General features: G+C 36.5%; 1 protein-coding gene across 1 annotated transcript in view; it reads left to right on the top strand.

The window, feature by feature from the left end:
- LOC123534024 (all-trans-retinol 13,14-reductase-like) overlaps nt 1-18670 on the top strand; it is a 32010-nt gene that overhangs the window by 8645 nt on the left and 4695 nt on the right. The window contains exons 5-11 of the mRNA XM_045316056.2: nt 415-619; nt 3664-3861; nt 5511-5630; nt 5977-6097; nt 10280-10410; nt 13893-14059; nt 18411-18570. Of these exons, the coding sequence (XP_045171991.2) occupies nt 415-619; nt 3664-3861; nt 5511-5630; nt 5977-6097; nt 10280-10410; nt 13893-14059; nt 18411-18570 (1102 nt within the window). The remainder of the gene's footprint in view (nt 1-414; nt 620-3663; nt 3862-5510; nt 5631-5976; nt 6098-10279; nt 10411-13892; nt 14060-18410; nt 18571-18670) is intronic.

Genomic DNA, 18670 nt, shown 5'->3' with positions numbered 1-18670 from the left:
CTGTAAAAAAATAACATTTAAATTTTGAAAATACTTGAACAACAGCATTTTAGACTAAAAGGTGACCTTGAAAAACAGCATTTAACTTGAAAATACTAGTCTTGAAAAACAGCATTTACCGTAACTGTAAAAAAAACCCTGAAAACAGCATTAACTTTTTAAAAATACTTGAAAAACAGTATTTATTGTGAAATTATAAATATTCATCAGGGACTCCTTCAAGTGAATTTCATGGTTGTGTTAGTGCATGAAATTAAATCTATATGAACAAATAAAATTTCAGTTCATTTTGATTTCTGATATTGAAATCCCTGAATCCATGTCTTCACAAAACAGTAGTTTTGGTTAAAACCATGACATTTCATGCCTATAAAGTTAAAAAATATCACAGAATTATATAATTTTATGTTACAGGATTGTAGAGGTGCGTTTTTGGGTATCATGTTCCCGAAGATGATGCCCCTGTGGCTAGCTCGATTCGCAATTAAGACAGGAATATATCAGTTTGTGATGCGCAAGTTCATGAAATTATCTAAACTCACCATAGGAGAAGCTTTAGATGATATGACAGATAATGCAGAGTTTAAAGCTGTTGTTTCATATATAATCGGGGATATTGGTGAGTATGTTTGTTTGCCAGTGTAATACAGTTGAACCTGCCTTAGTGGTCACCTATAATAAGCAGCCACCTGCCTGAAGCAGCCAGTCGGTTTACTCCCCAAGTTGACTACATTTGTACTTTTTTTATTTTCAACATGTCTTAAGCAGTTACCTGCCTTAAGGAGGTAGGTTACCTTGTTACCAGGGTAAATTTAAATTAGTTAAACCGCTGCAGTTCTTTGTATTTCTTGTAATTTAATGTTTTAACTGCTACAATTTCAATTTCGTTTATCTCTGGACCTTCAAGTACAATTTTTATGCAGGTTTGAAGAACATGACCCTCCAAAGGTATTTTATATAGAAAGAAGAAGAAAAATAATTATATTTAACAGTTTTCAGTGTATTTTGGTTTCATTGTTATCCATAGAAGTCTGCATAATTAATAATTTTACTAGTATGCGGGTTAGCTTTCAAATATAAGCTTAAAATGTATATGTTGCGGGGCTCGTGTTTCCATGGTAACGCATTTTCTATCATTTTTAAACAACTATGTATGAAAACAGGTTTTTCGACGACTTCAGTGCCATTCTGTTAATGACCAACATGGAATATTTAGGTAATATTATTAGCAAAATACCAAACACTTTACATGATACCCTATTTTTCTTAAAGTTTAAAGTAACCATGGCAACAAAGATGCTTAAAATAGCTTATATCTTGCTTTTTATCGTAATTTCTTATAAAAAATGTTAAATAAGATTATATTTCTTGTTAATGTAGCTTTAAAAATTTTTGTTTTTAACGTAAGCAATATATTCGTGCTATTTGCATATATTTAAACAAATTTCACAGCCTAAAATACTTACAGCAGTACCCCTCGTCTGACATTTTTTATGGAAAATCATTCTGCATGCCATTATTATTATGAATATTGTTGAAATGAAAATAAAAAGCCGAAGCTGTGTTCCTTAAATAGAGCAGTGTCAACGCTTTTGAATTTTACATTTAGATATATAGGTCACGGACTTCTTTTCCATGGTAACATCAATTTAATTCAATAAACCACAATTTTCCACTGAAATTTGAACAGTTTTAGTGCTTAGTTTTAATACATAAGTAACAAATTATCAACGGAAACTGAAAAATAGGTATTACAAATCAAACTGCCCAATTCTTATTTGAAAATGGCCGTATTAAGTAATCTTTCACCCAGCTATATTCCCAATAACATTGGTTACCATCATCCATTTTCTTACATTCCGCATAACATTTCAATATAACTACATTAAAGAAACAAAATATTGATCATTATTCAGAGCAAATAACGCATTAAAATATTTCAGCAAATAATGGCTGTTTAAAAATAGTTCAGATAAAGAAAATGAACAGAATTACGTACTTTCAAAATAAAAGCTATTAATTTTGCACGGTAACTGACACGTAACGTCATGACGTCAGTGACATCATTTTAAACCAACAATGTTTTGAAGCGTTTCTGCGGCAATTTATCCATTATTTCTGCATTATCAAACCATTAAGCATCAGATCGCAGACAGGTTCATGATTTTTTTTCTGAAGAATGGATATACAAACACATTTAGTTTGTCGTAAATCATCAAATCGTCACGATAGCTTCCGGTTGGACATGCGCACAAATATTAAGGTAACTTACCTCTTTAAGCAGTCAGATTGTGTCACTTCCATGACTGGCTCCTTAATACAGGTTTGACTGTAGTATACATGTATACTGTGAAATCATTGAAACCATAGGGAGGCCAGGAAGTCGTATTTTTTTTTGAAGATTTCTTGATTGAGTCAGTTCTGAAATTAAATCCCAAGAACAAGTAAAAAAATTCAGGCTCATTTTGTGTCCGCCCATAATATAGCCATGGCCAAAAGCATGAAATTTATTTCAGTGTATCTTTGTTGTAAGTTTTCTATCTATTTCCCTAAAATTTTAGATAATCTACCCATATGATGCTACCAGACATATTTCTATGTTTTTTGTATATATGATATACACTGTCACCCGCCTGCTTAGCTCAGTATGGAGAGCGCAGATCTATGGATATGAAATACTGTTGAAAAATGGTGTTAAACACAAAAGAAACAAAAAACTTATGATTAATTAAACTTGCAGAACCACCTTAGGACTGAGAGCCTTTACATAATTTATGAAGCACTAAGTACATGTAGTTGTGTATTAAAGTAAGTGACACCTGCCATTTAAAGTGATAATGTTTAACCCTTAGCATGCTGGACATGATTGGTTCTGCCTTTGTGACCAATGTAGATCTTGATCAGCCTGCACATCTGCACAAACGCCTGCACATCCGTGCAGTCTGGTCAAGATCTGCACTGTTCGCTATTCAGTATCTTTTTGGTAAGCACCCCTTTTAACAGTTAATGGTACTGTCCAAATTCAAAGATGGACAAGTTCATTATAGAAATTTAGCAAGGTAAGGGTTAAGGTATATTGATTGTGTTGTTTGAATATGGGCATATATTGTGTTCTTTGTGCCCCTCAAATATTTGAGGGGGCACTTAGATTTACCCTTGTCTGTCTGTCTGTCTGTCTGATTTTGTGTCGTGCATATTTAAAAAAGTATTTGACCCAGAGTCATGAGACCTCACAAGATTGTTATTGAGCATATGAAATTGTGCACCTCAGGTTTTTAAAAGGGATTTTGTACAGCCAGACCTTGGTCAAAAATGTGCATAAAAAGGGCCTAAACATTTGTGTTGCATGTATCTCAAAAAGTATTTGACTTAGAGTCATAAAACATGATAGGATTGTTATATAGCATGTGAAGTTGTGTGCCTGGAGTTCTGATAGGGATCCACTAAGCCAGACCACAGTTATGGTCCTTGACTTAAAGCATAAAGTTTGTGTTGCTTATCTCTTGAAAAATATTTCACCTAGAGTCATGAAACCATGTACAGTCACAGGAAATGGGGGCATCAATGTCCTATGGACACACATCTGGTTGATTTTGAGTTTTTGTGTTGAGCAAGATAGATTATTTTAGATTTGTGCAAATTTGAGAAGTTTTAATATTTCAGGTGTTTTACCAAGTGAGTTGAGTGTGGTAAACTATACAGCATTGATAAACCATTACATGCCTGGAGCGTTTTACCCTCTGGGCGGAACTAGTGAGATAGCCATGCAGATTGTTCCTGTTATAGAGAAGTATGGAGGAAGGGTTTTTGTTGATGCACCTGTTTCACAGATATTACTGAATGATAAAGGAAGAGCTCATGGTAGGTTGCTGTTTATAAAAAGTCTCAGGTTACAATATTGCTTTTATATGATATTTTGTATAAATTTAATGATTTTTACTGTGAACAAACTGCAGTAAAACACCAGTTGGTGAGTCGCAAGATGAGTAAAATGCTTGAGTTACCAAACAATGCATGCTATCTAAAACATAGTGAATATAGATAAAACAACCATGGATTGCATGAATGGCTCCAGTGAGTCATGGTTCTCGAGCCATTAATGGTGGAGAGAATGCTGCTTCATTGTATTTCATTTGGAAATGGGCAGTGGCATATATAACAAATCAGTTTATTGTTTTGATAATGAGGTTACCTTCTGAAAAACTTTCAAACTAAAAGGAGTTGCAAAAATGCTGTTATAGTAAAAGCCACTGAGGTTCTGAATATAGTAATCATATTGTTGGTCTATATGTTCATAAGCTTGTAAGTCCATCTATTGTGCCACAGCTCTAAAGCTCAACAATTTGAAGGATTCCAATGAAACTTTAAACAAATGTTCAGCATGGCAAAAAGGTGTGTATGATGCGAGAGTTGGATATGTACTGTTATGGTCATCAAGTCCGTACCGTTATGGTTACCAAGTCTGTACTGTCATGGTCATCAAGTCTGTACTGTCATGGTCATCAAGTCCGTACCGTTATGGTTACCAAGTCTGTACTGTCATGGTCATGAAGTCTGTACTGTCATGGTCATGAAGTCTGTACTGTCATGGTCATCAAGTCCGTACCGTTATGGTTACCAAGTCTGTACTGTCATGGTCATGAAGTCTGTACTGTCATGGTCATCAAGTCTGTACTGTCATGGTCATGAAGTCTGTACTGTCATGGTCATGAAGTCTGTACTGTCATGGTCATCAAGTCCGTACCATTATGGTTACCAGGTCTGTACTGTCATGGTTATGAAGTCTGTACTGTCATGGTCATCAAGTCCGTACCGTTATGGTTACCAAGTCTGTACTGTCATGGTCATCAAGTCTGTACTGTCATGGTCATCAAGTCTGTACTGTCATGGTCATCAAGTCCGTACCGTTATGGTTACCAAGTCTGTACTGTCATGGTCATTAAGTCTGTACTGTCATGGTCATCAAGTCCGTACCGTTATGGTTACCAAGTCTGTACTGTCATGGTCATCAAGTCTGTACTGTCATGGTCATCAAGTCCGTACCGTTATGGTTACCAAGTCTGTACCGTCATGGTCATCAAGTCTGTACTGTCATGGTCATCAAGTCCATACTGTTATGGTTACCAAGTCTGTACTGTCATGGTCATGAAGTCTGTACTGTCATGGTCATCAAGTCTGTACTGTCATGGTCATCAAGTCCGTACCGTTATGGTTACCAAGTCTGTACTGTCATGGTCATCAAGTCTGTACTGTCATGGTCATCAAGTCTGTACTGTCATGGTCATCAAGTCCGTACCGTTATGGTTACCAAGTCTGTACTGTCATGGTCATGAAGTCTGTACCGTCATGGTCATCAAGTCTGTACTGTCATGGTCATCAAGTCCGTACCGTTATGGTTACCAACTCTGTACTGTCATGGTCATGAAGTCTGTACCGTCATGGTTACCAAGTCTGTACATGAAGCAACAACAGTGTAGACCTTCTTACATTTGTCACATGCTATTTTTCAGGAGTCCGTGTAACACGAAATAAGAATGACATAGACCTGTTTGCAAAGAGGATTATTTCCGATGCAGGTGTCATAAATACGTTCAAATATTTGTTACCTCAGGAGGTGGCTGTTAAAGCACGTAAGTGAAACAATAAAGTTTTAAATGTAGAAATGAGTTCATTTCTTGGGCATGACATTTCAGCCAAAACAGCTTTTTTTGTTGGGCTAGAATTCACGGATTTCTATCTTTAAAGATAAAATAAAGGGGAATAGTATATGTTAGTTGGGATTTAATTAGTGTCCCATGAATATGATTTCTCAGTAGTCATAATTAAGCAGTGGCCATTGCGAGGTGAACTTTATTGAGATGTGGTCTTTATTGAGAGGTTGTCGTTATTGAGGGGTAGTCTTTAGATTAGGTATCAGAAATGAAGGTAAAAGTATCTAAAATGTGCATTCTAATATTATTGTAAATTTTATTTCAGCATTGTATAAATATATCAGTGAAGTCGGATCCAGTCTGTCGTGCCTTACTGCTTTTGCTGGGTTTGAGGGAACAAGTTCAGACCTAGGCCTTAACAAAGGGAACACATGGGCATTTATGCAGTAAGTGATTTCTGTTTCTTCTAAAAGAAAGGTGTAACTGTTATCACATTAATTAGTACAATTTTGCAGAAAATCATTTTGTTGAATTAAATTATTTAATAATTTTTTTGTGATTTTTGGAACCCAGTGGAACCTGCCTTAGCAACCACCTGTATTAAGCAGCCACTTGCCTTAAGAAGTCAGTCAAGCAACTTCTCAAATGATTTTTGTCGAGCCCGCTTGCGGATGTGAAGACATAGTTGTCCAAATGGCTGTTCAGTGTATGTGTGTGCATCGGGATTTGTTTGTCCAGACCATAACTTTGACATGTATGGAGCAATCGTGTTTATATTTGGCATGAATGTTAACCTCAGTGAGACGGAGTGTCATGCGCAAACCTCAGGTTCCTATCTCAAAGGTCAAGGTCACACTTGGAGGTCAAATGTCATGTCAGATCTTGTCCGGCCCAAAACTTTGACATGCATTGAGGAATCATGTCTATATTTAGCATGAGTGTTTAACTCGATGAGACAGTGTGTCATATGCAAACCCTAGGTTCCTATCTCAAAGGTCAAGGTCACAGGGGTCAAAGGTCATTTTAAAGCTTGTCCAGGCCATAACTTTGATACGTATGGAGCAATCCTTTTTTCTTTGATGTAAATGTTCACCTCTATGAGACAGAGAGTCGTGCGCTAACCTCGGGTCCCTATCACAAAGGTCAAGGTCACACAGGGTCAGAGGTCATTTTAGAGCTTGTCCAGTCTGTAACTTTGCCATGCATAAAGAAATCTTTTCTTATTTGGCATAAATGTTTGCCTTAATGAGACACAGTGTCGCATGCAACTCCCAGTCCTTTTGACAGCTGGCGGGCTCGACATTTTGCCTGTGGGCATCTAGTTTAAATTCTAAATTTTACTTGTCTGAGTCAGCCACCTGCCTTAACCAGCCAGATTGATTCTCGAGTCTCACTTGAGGTGTAGAACTCTTTGTGTGAGAAAGTCACTTTTTCATTTTTTGAAGGTCGCAGGTTCTGTCCATGACAAAATACCTGTAGTGCCCGGAGGGGGTCTTCCTCCATCATGAAAAGCTGGAGAGTCGCTATATGACCTATAATTGTGTCGCTTTAAACCCAACAAAAATGGCAGGCTGCTTGATACCGGTTTGACTGTACATAATTCTTTTTGATGCCAAAATGAACACCATGTTTACGTGTGAAAACGTTAAATAATTTAAGATTCACTGAATTCTTCTACTTTTGATTTAAGGGGATGCTCATTTTTAAGGACTTGAATAACTATGTTTTCATGTTCAATGTAGATACTGAGAATGACTTGAAGGACTATGTTTTCAAGTTCTGTGTAGATACTGAGTAATCCTTGAATGACTATCTTTCCATGTGTTTCAGTATAGATATTGAGTAAGCCTTGAATGACTATGTTTCCATGTGTTTCAGTATAAATATTGAGAAAGACTTGAATGGCTATATTTCCATGTTCTTTGTTTCAGTGTAGATATTGAGAAAGACTTGAATGACTATTTTTCCATGTTTTATGTTTCAGTATAGATATTGAGAAAGACTTGAATGACTATGTTTCCATGTTCTGTGTTTCAGTGTAGATATTGAGAAACTCTTGTAAGACTATGTTTCCATGTTATGTGTTTCAGTATAGATATTGAGAAAGACTTGAATGACTATGTTTCCATGTTCTGTGTTTCAGTGTAGATATTGAGAAAGACTTGAATGACTATGTTTCCATGTTCTGTGTTTCAGTATAGATATTGAGAAAGACTTGAATGACTATGTTTCCATGTTCTGTGTTTCAGTGTAGATATTGAGAAAGACTTGAATGACTATGTTTCCATGTTTTATGTTTCGGTATAGATATTGAGAAAGACTTGAATGACTATGTTTCCATGTTTTATGTTTCAGTATAGATATTGAGAAAGACTTGAATGACTATGTTTCCATGTTCTGTGATTCTGTGTAAATATTGAGAAAGACTTGAATGACTATGTTTCCGTGTTCTGTGTTTCAGTGTAGATATTGAGAGACTCTTGAAAGACTATGTTTCCATGTTCTGTGTTTCAGTATAGATATTGAGAAACTCTTGAATGACTATGTTTCCATGTTCTGTGTTTCAGTATAGATATTGAGAAAGACTTGAATGACTATGTTTCCATGTTCTGTGTTTCAGTGTAGATATTGAGAAAGACTTGAATGACTATGTTTCCATGTTCTGTGTTTCAGTGTAGATATTGAGAAAGACTTGAATGACTATGTTTCCATGTTTTATGTTTCAGTATAGATATTGAGAAAGACTTGAATGACTATGTTTCCATGTTCTGTGATTCTGTGTAGATTCTGAGAAAGCCTTGAATGACTATGTTTCCATGTTCTGTGATTCTGTGTAGATACTGAGAAAGGCCTTTCATGTTTTATGTTTCAGTATAGATATTGAGAAAGACTTGAAGGACTATGTTTCCATGTTCTGTGTTTCAGTGTAGATACTGAGAAAGGCCTTTCATGACTATGTTTCCATGTTTTGTGTTTCATTGTAGATATTATAAAGGACTTAAAAGACAAGATTTCTATGTTTTGTATTTTAGTGTACATATTTAGAAAGCATTGAATGACTGTGCATTCATGTTTTGTGTTTCATTGTGGATATTAAGTAAGCATTGAATGACTATTTTTCCATGTGTGTCATTGTCGAATATAGATATTGAGAAAGACTTGAATGACCATGTTTCCATGTGTTTCAGTGTAGGTACTGAGAAGCCATGAAGGACTATGTTTCCATGTTCTGTGTTTCAGTGTAGATACTGAGAAATCCTTGAAGTACATATACTATGTTTCCATGTTCTGTGTTTCAGTGTAGAGACTGAGAAATCCTTGAATGACTATGTTTCCATGTTCTGTGTTTCAGTGTAGATACTGAGAAATCCTTGAATGACTATGTTTCCATGTTCTGTGTTTCAGTGTAGATACTGAGAAATCCTTGAAGTACATATACTATGTTTCCATGTTCTGTGTTTCAGTGTAGATACTGAGAAAGCCTTGAAAGACTATGTTTCCATGTTCTGTGTTTCAGTGTAGGCACTGAGAAAGCCTTGAAGTACTATGTTTCCATGTTCTGTGTTTCAGTGTAGATATTGAGAAAGCCTTGAAGGACTATGTTTCCATGTTCTGTGTTTCAGTGTAGATACTGAGAAAGCCTTGAAAGACAATGTTTCCATGTTCTGTGTTTCAGTGTAGATATTAAGAAACACTTGAAGGACTATGTTTCCATGTTCTGTGTTTCAGTGTCGGTACTGAGAAGCCCTGAAGGACTATGTATCCATGTTTTGTGTTTCAGTGTAGGCACTGAGAAAGCCTTGAATGACTATGTTTCCATGTTCTGTGATTCAGTGTAGATATTAAGAAACACTTGAATGACTATGTTTCCATGTTCTGTGATTCAGTGTAGGTACTGAGAAGCCCTGAAGGACTATGTTTCCATGTTGTGTGTTTCAGTGTAGGCACTGAGAAAGCCCTGAAGGACTATGTTTCCATGTTTTGTGTTTCAGTGTAGGCACTGAGAAAGCCTTGAATGGCTATGTTTCCATGTTCTGTGATTCAGTGTAGATATTAAGAAACACTTGAAAGACTATGTTTCCATGTTCTGTGTTTCAGTGTAGATACTGAGAAAGCCTTGAATGACTATGTTTCCATGTTCTGTGTTTCAGTGTAGGTACTGAGAAATCCTTGAATGACTATGTTTCCATGTTCTGTGTTTCAGTGTAGATATTGAGAAACTCTTGAAAGACTATGTTTCCATGTTCTGTGATTCTGTGTAGATACTGAGAAAGCCTTGAATGACTATGTTTCCATGTTCTGTGTTTCAGTGTAGATATTGAGAAACTCTTGAAAGACTATGTTTCCATGTTCTGTGATTCTGTGTAGATACTGAGAAAGCCTTGAATGACTATGTTTCCATGTTTTATGTTTCAGTGTAGATATTGAAAAACACTTGAAGGACTATGTTTCCATGTTCTGTGTTTCAGTGTAGATACTGAGAAAGCCTTGAAGGACTATGTTTCCATGTTCTGTGTTTCAGTGTAGATACTGAGAAAGCCTTGGAAGACTATGTTTCCATGTTCTGTGATTCTGTGTAGATACTGAGAAAGCCTTGAATGACTATGTTTCCATGTTCTGTGTTTCAGTGAAGATATTGAGAAGGATTTGAAGGACTATGTTTCCATGACTCTGGAGGAAGCAGCTGAGAGTGACTGTCCACTCATGTTTATATCATTCCCTTCCGCTAAAGATTCTGCATGGGAGGACAGATTTCCAGGTTTGTTAAATATAACAAGTTTTCTGGCTGGAATTTTTAGCTCACCTGTCACATAGTGACAAGGGGAGCTTTTGTGATCACCATTCGTCTGTTGTCAGTCCGTGCGTCCGTCCATGCGTGCCCACGAAATCATGGTTAAGTGACTGCATAACGGTACTTTCTCTTTGATGTCATTCATTCCGTTCTGTTTATGTGACTATTTTTCTTTTTATGTGACTGTTAGAACAATAGAGAGAACAATGGGGGTGTCACATAAAGACCGTTTCGTTAGAACGTCCGTGCTTCCGTCCGTCCGTCTGTCTGTCAACAATTTTTACCAAACTTGCACACAACTTGTATCACCATAAGATCTCGGTTCCTTTCTTGAACTGGCCAGATCCCATTATGGGTTCCAGAGTTATGGCCCCTGAAAGGGCCAAAATTAGCTATTTTGAGCTTGTCTGCACAATAGCAGCTTTATTTATGATTTGATTTTTACCAAACTTGCACACAATTTGTATCACCATAAGATCTTGGTTCCCTTCTGGAACTGGCCGGATTCCATTATGGGTTCCAGAGTTATGGCCCCTGAAAGGCCCAGAATTAGCTGTTTTGACCTTGTCTGCACAATAGCAGCTTCATTTATGATTTGATTTTAACCAGACTTGCAGAAACTTGTGTCACCATAAGATCTTGGTTCCTTTCTTGAACCGGCCAGATTCCTTAATGGGTTCCAGAGTTATGGCCCCTGATAGGGCCGGAATTAGCTATTTTGACCTTGTCTGCACAATAGCAGCTTCATTTATGATTTGAATTTAATCAAACTTACACAAAACTTGCGTCACCAAAAGATCTTGGTTCCATTCTTGAACTGGCCAGATCCCGTAATGGGTTCCAGAGTTATGGCCCCTGAAAGGGCCAGAATTGGCTATTTTGACCTTGTCTGCACAATAGCAGCTTCATTTATGATTTGATTTTACCCAAACTTGCACACAACTTGTATCACCATAAGATCTCGATTCTTTTTTATACGCCCGCAGGGACGTATTATGTTATCGCCTCTGTGTCCGTCTGTCTGTCTGTGTGTTGGTTAGCAATTTCCCCTTCGCTCTGTAACTCTTGATCCCCTTGATGGATTTCAGAGAAACCTGACACAAATGTTCACTCATTGAAAGGATGTGCAGAGCGCATAATTATTTCGGATGGCTAAATTCAATGTCAAAGTCACGCTTAGGGGGTCAAAGGTCATATGACTTTGTTTTATGTGAATATTGCTCTGCATTTGCGTTGCATTGCAGTGCTTGTTTTTATTAGCTCACCTGTCACATAGTGACAAGGTGAGCTTTTGTGATCACCCTTCGTCCGTCGTCAGTACGTGCATGCATCCGTCAACAATTTCTTGTCTGCACGATAGTGGTTTCATTTATGATTTTATTTTAACCAAACTTGCACACAACTTGTATCACCATAAGATCACGGTTCCTTTCTTGAACTGGCCAGATCCCATTATGGGTTCCAGAGTTATGGCCCCAGAAAGGGCCAAAATTAGCTATTTTGACCTTGTCTGCACAATAGCAGCTTTATTTATGATTTGATTTTTACCAAACTGGCACACAACTTGTATCTCCATAAGATCTTGGTTCCTTTCTTGAACTGGCCAGATTCCATTATGGGTTCCAGAGTTATGGCCCCTGAAAGGGCCAGAATTAGCTATTTTGACCTTGTCTGCACAATAACAGCTTCATTTATGATTTTATTTTAACCAAACTTGCACACAACTTGTATCACCATAAGACCTTGGTTCCTTTCTTGAACTGGCGAGATTTCATTATGGGTTCCAGAGTGATGGCCCCTGAAAGGGCCAAAATTAGCTATTTTGACCTTGTCTGCACAATAGCAGCTTCATTTATGATTTGAATTTAATCAAACTTGCACAAAACTTGTGTCACCATAAGATCTCGGTTCCTTTCTTGAAACAGCCAGATCCCTTAATGGGTTCCAGAGTTATGGCCCCTGAAAGGGCAAGAATTAGCTATTTTGACCTTGTCTGCACAATAGCAGCTTCATTTATGATTTGATTTTAACCAAACTTGCACACAACTTGTATCACCACAAAATCTTGATTCCTTTCTTCAACTTGCCAGATTCTATCATGGGTTCCAGAGTTATGGCCCCTTAAAGGTCCAAAATTGGCTATTTTGGCTTTTGCAGCCATATAGAGACTTCATTTATGGTTTTATTAGCTCACCTGTCACATAGTGACAAGGTGAGCTTTTGTGATCACCCTTCGTCCGTCGTCCATCGTCAGTCCGTGCGTCTCGTGCATGCGTCAACAATTTCTTGTTTGATACAAACTTCCAAAATATCTTCAACAACAATAAATCTTGGATTCCATGACAAATCAGATCCAATCTTAGGTTCCAGAGTTATTTTATATCTGATTACCTCCCCTGATTGTAATCAAAATGGATTTATATCAGTAAGTACTTACAGGACTTATTTGAAATTTCATTATTGTTATTAGTTGAACTGAGACAATCAGGGTAGATAACTATAGACTGATTTATGTCAAATAACCTCCCTTTATTTCAAATTAAAATTGTTATATCTCCATAACTAATGAAGATACTAATCTGAAATTTCATTTATGTCAACAGATTTATTTGGCAGATCCTTCTTTTGTCCACTTACAATATTTATTTTTTATAATTACTTCCCTTTTACGTTACTATAAATAGCTTATTTTTAGTAACTTTTTTTATTATTGGCCGTAGGGAAAACACGAGACCAGTTTTCTGTGGTACAACATGGATGGTACCTCCAATTTTTAAGTGTATTTTAACATATCTATACCTTGTAAGATTTTTTTTCTTTTTGGTTAAATTTCTTCCCTTTGTTGTTCCTGTCGTTTGGACTTAGATATTTTTTCTGAGGACCTTCTTGTCCTCAAGTGCAATGATAACAGGTGAGCGATATAGGGCCATCATGGCCCTCTTGTTTGGCAGATCCTTCTTTTGTTCACTTACAATATTTTTTTATTACTTCCCTTTTTTGTTACTATAAATAGCTTATTTAGTAACTTTTTTATTATTGGCCGTAGGGAAAAACTGAGACCACTTTTCTGTGGTACAATATGGATGGTACCTCCAATTTTTTGGTGTATTTTGACATATCTGTACCTTGTAAGAATTTTTTCTTTTTGTTTTTGGTTAAAGCAATGGTACACAGGTGAGCGATATAGGGCCATCATGGCCCTCTTGTTATATTTATAGTTGAACCCGCCATAACGGCCAACCTGTATGAAGTAGTCACTTACCTAAAGAAGCCAGATTATTTGGCTTCCATGGCTGGATGCTTAAAACAGATTTTGACTGTATTCATACAGTAGTTCTAGATTATCTACCTTCTCATTTCTGTCGACATCTATTTAAGCTTCACAGAATGTTTGCATGTGACTAGTTCCAGAGTTGAGTGATATTATTCTTTCTCCATTATTTTTCAAGGAAAATCAGTAGCATTGTTGATCACCTTGTTGCCATGGTCGTGGTTCAATAAATGGGAAGGAGGTCGAGTGAAACACCGAGGTGATGATTATAACTACCTCAAAGAGAGAATTGCTCAGCAGATGTGGAGGCAGTGTGAACAGCTCTTCCCAAAACTGGAAGGAAAGGTAATTATAGCCCAAGATAAAAGTGTACGAGTGTACGAGTGTTTTATTGGAGTAAAGTTGTCCATACATGAGACATATCTCCCAAACTGTTAAATGGATTTTTAAAGAACTATGTTAAATATTAACCATCATTATATGTCAGGATATATGTACAACCCAGGTCACTAGGTCCAAGGTCAACATCAGACTTTGAGGTCATAGGTTAGTAAGCTTTATTTCAGCTCCATAACTTAACCCTCAGAAAGGATTTTATAAAACTAGCATCAGTTGTTTACCATACAAAGATGATGTACAGGTCACTTACCTTCTCTGTATTAAAGCAGCACCTGGGTGTATAAATCACCATTCAGTGATGGTTCTTGTTGACATATGTTTCAAAAGCTTCATAGCCCATCTGAGACAAAGCTGTTATACTTGCATTCAAATGGTTTGTGATTCTTCAGGTAAGGAGTCAGTCAAGATTTCTGTTTCAATGAATATGCACAAAAATGAGCCTGATCAGCAATTAATCAACAATTAATCATGATTCAGATTTAACTCCCATGACAATAAATCATAAAAAAACATTAACATTATGGATTTAGGTCTATGGAATAGCTGTTTGACCATGTCGGGTCATTTCTCACAATTCTGTATGATGAAAAATCATTTGACATACACATTAATGAATAAGAATCTGTAATATTTATCACACTTTAAAACTACATGGTATATCAAATATTATTAGCCTTTCTGAATTCACCAAATCTATTTAGAGACCATTCTATGAAGAGACTATATTTTTAGCTCAACTATACGAAGTATATTGAGAGCTGTCCTACTAGCCCCAGTGTTGGCGTCCTTCCGTGTTTACCTCAGTGAGAAGGAGTGTCATGCGCAAACCCCATGTTCCTATCTCAAAGGTCAAGGTCACAGTTGGAGGTCAAAGGTCAAATTCCATGCTTGCGTGCGTCCGTCCGTCTGATTTTGTCCGGACAATAACTTTGACATGCATGGACCAATCTTGTTTATATTTGGCATGAATGTTTACCTCAGTGAGAAGGAGTGTCATGCGCAAACCCCATGTTCCTATCTCAAAGGTCAAGGTCACAGTTGGAGGTCAAAGGTCAAATTGAAGTTTGTCCAGAGCATTTCTTCTTCATGCATGGTGGGATTTTGATGTAACTTGGCATGAATGTTCACCATTATGAGACCGAGTGTCATGTGCAAGAACCAGGTCACTAGGTCAAAGGTCAACGTCACACTTAGAGGTCAAAGGTCAAATTGAAGTTTGTCCGGAGCATTTCTTCTTCATGCATGGTGGGATTTTGATGTAACTTGGCATGAATGTTCACCATTATGAGACGGAGTGTCATGCGCAAGAACCAGGTCCCTAGGTACATAAGGTCAAGGTCACACTTAGAGGCCAAAGGTGCTGGCGGGCTCGACATTCTGCCCGTGGGCATGCAGAATGTATTTCTAGTTCATGAATTATACCCCCTTTTTACTTAGAATTTCAGGTTAAAGTTTTGGTGCACTTTCACTCTATCTCAGATCTTACTATAAAATGGATTTGATTCAAACTTAAAACAATTGTTCAACATCATCACCGACATCATATGACACAAGGGTCATAACTCTGGCACCAATTTTTCTTGCCCCCTTTTACATAAAATTTCAGGTTAAAGTTTTGATGCACTTTCACTCTTTATCTGTTATTACCAAACGGATTTGATTCAAACTTAAAATAGTTGTAGCACATCATCACCCACATCATATGACACAAGGGCCATAACTCTGGCACCAATATTTCATGAATTATTCCCCCTTTTTACTTAGAATTTCAGGTTAATGTTGGTGCACTTTCACTTTATTTGTATTATTTAAGAAATAATTTATAGCAAAGCAGTGCTTTATCACTATTTATACACAATGGGCGGTTATACGTCGGGCTTAATAATTTCACGAGGGCGCAGCCTGAGTGAAATTATTTCAGACAACGTATAACCGCCTGAGTGTATAAATAGTGATAAAGCACTGTTTTGCTATAAATTGTTTCGATTCTAATATGTTCTTTATTGTAAAATTTATATCAAATATGATGGAACTGTTTCTTCGCGCAAGCATGGCGCCAATAGTAGGTCTTTGTTTATACACGCCAGGGCCGGAAACGGAAATACGTCTTGCGGAAGAGTTCTGTTACGGCGAAAATTCTTGCGAATTATTCAGCAAAGCGAATAACTAACTCAGTATGTGTGTAAATTAATCAACACATTTGTGCAATGTGACATTTCGTTTAAAACATGTTATTAAGTAAAATTTTCATGAAATTTGAAAGCGCTATTTCTTGATGCGTACATGGCGCTAAATATCACGTTGACTTGACGTCAACATAACATGGTTGTAATGATTAAAACATTGTTAGTCATATTAGAATACTAAATGAATTAGATTCAAACTTAAAATAGTTCTTCCACATTGTCTTCTTCATCATATGATACAAAGTCCATAATTCTGGCACAAATATTTAGTGACTTATGTCCCTTTTTTACTTAGAATTTCAATTTAATTTTTCTCTATATCTTTGTTGTTACTAAATGGATTTTATTCAAACTTAAAACGGTGGTTCCACATGACACAATGTTCATGATGCTGGCAACAAAATGCTATGAGTTATGCCCCCTTTTTACTAGAATTTCAGGTTCAAGTTGTGATGCACTTCCGTCTATCTCACTTATTTGATTCAAACTTCAAATACTGAAATAGTTGCTCCACATTATTAGCTACATGATATGACACAATGTCCTGGTGCATTACTTTTGCAGAAATTTCCATGAATTATGTCCCTTTTATACTTATTTAATGTTTTGATACACTTCTCTATCCCCGTTATTACTAAATACATTTGACACAGACTGTTGTCCAATATCTTCATCCACATTAGAGTAATTAAACACTTCAGTGACAGTGACGGCTTCCTCACATGTGCCCAGTTTCACTATCGAGCATCAAAAAAGTCTCCTATTTGTCTCCTGTGACAGCTCTTGTTGTGATCCCTTGTGTTGTCTCTTGTTACAATGTCCGCTGTATAACATTAAATAAGGTTATTTCAAGTCGGTGTTGCAATGTCAGATTCATCAACAATGAATATTTCCAGAAACAGTTGTCATAAACCAGTATTCATAATTCATTGACACATCCCCAGAAATTGTCAAGTACCATTTTAAAAAGCTTCCTCTTCTTTTTACCAGAAAGTTTGACTTCATAAGACGTTCGGAAACGTGTGTCTAAAGATATGTAGTTTTAGTTGTAGTAAAAATTCATTTTTGATACAAATGTACCCTAAAATTAAAACTGCAGACTTATATTTTTATTGAGATGAGAAACAACATTATAAGTTGATGTTGTAATATTGCGTAATTTTAAGGGAAGTGAAATTCAGTTAATAAAAAGAGATATGAAAGATACTGAAATATCATTAATATTGGTGGGGGTCTAGTTTTCATGGATTTCATGGTTGAGATGAACAATGAGCCTAAATACCAGTGAACAAATAAGTTTCCAGTCCATTTAACTTTGAAAGTTGAGAACCACAAATTCATATCCCCTCAAAATAGCTATATTGTTTGAAACCATGAAATCTTACCAAAGGAATTAAATGTTTTCACAGTGTTTGTTTCTTTCAATGTAATATCAAAATATGTTTCACTGTCAGAGTGAATACCAGAAAAAATATATTCATGAGTGGCATAGCCATGAGTGAGTGAAATATTTGGTGTACACAAATGATAGATATTGTAATCTTGCATGTAAAGCAAGCAAAGTGTAATTCACTAAATTTCACCCATTAAACAGTTTCTTTCCTATGAAAAATAGATTTGGTACTTATCTCTTTGAAAATACCAGATATTTAAACTGTAATATTCCAATAATTCACTGAAACAAGAATAAATATCATTACTTCATCAGAAAAGACTTGTGATTCTTCAATCACTGTACTAGATGTCCATACAGCCCATTTAGCTCAGTAGAGTGCAAGACTAGAGATTGAGAGGTAGTGAGTATGATCAACAAGGGCAATATAATGTTGTCCATTATAATCAGACAGAAGTCAGTATGTCTGAAGTCCATACTTTTACTTCACATCGGATTAATCTGGGGAAGTTGTTAGTTACTTGTAGAGAACAGGTTAGTACTGGTGCAGAATCCAGGAACACTGGTAAAGTTAAGTGACCACTGTTGCATACCTGAAATAGTGCTGTTAAAAGCATTGAACCAAAAACAAACAATGAACCAGATAGTTCATTTTTAGCAACTTGGAAGTTTTACTGATAAGCAGTGTTTAAATGTTAACTGTTGTTTTTCTCCACAGCTTGAATACCTTGATGTAGGAACGCCTTTGTCCAACAAGTACTACCTCGGACAGCCAGAAGGTGAAATGTATGGTATGGGTCATGGTATTCGGAGGTTTGATCCAGAAATTTCCATGCTGTTGAGAGCAGAATCGGGAATTCCTGGCCTCTGGCTTACTGGTGAATATCTTATTTTTTTTAATGCAAAATTCGGATGTAAGGACTTCTTTGTTCTGTATGAATTTAAGTACTTTTCAATGTATATGTTTATCACCATACC

The sequence above is a fragment of the Mercenaria mercenaria genome, chromosome 12 (genome assembly GCF_021730395.1).
Source record: "Mercenaria mercenaria strain notata chromosome 12, MADL_Memer_1, whole genome shotgun sequence".
Lineage (NCBI taxonomy): Eukaryota > Metazoa > Mollusca > Bivalvia > Venerida > Veneridae > Mercenaria > Mercenaria mercenaria.
The sequence above is the reverse complement of the archived record's forward strand: the minus strand, read 5'-3'. Positions and strand labels throughout refer to the sequence as shown.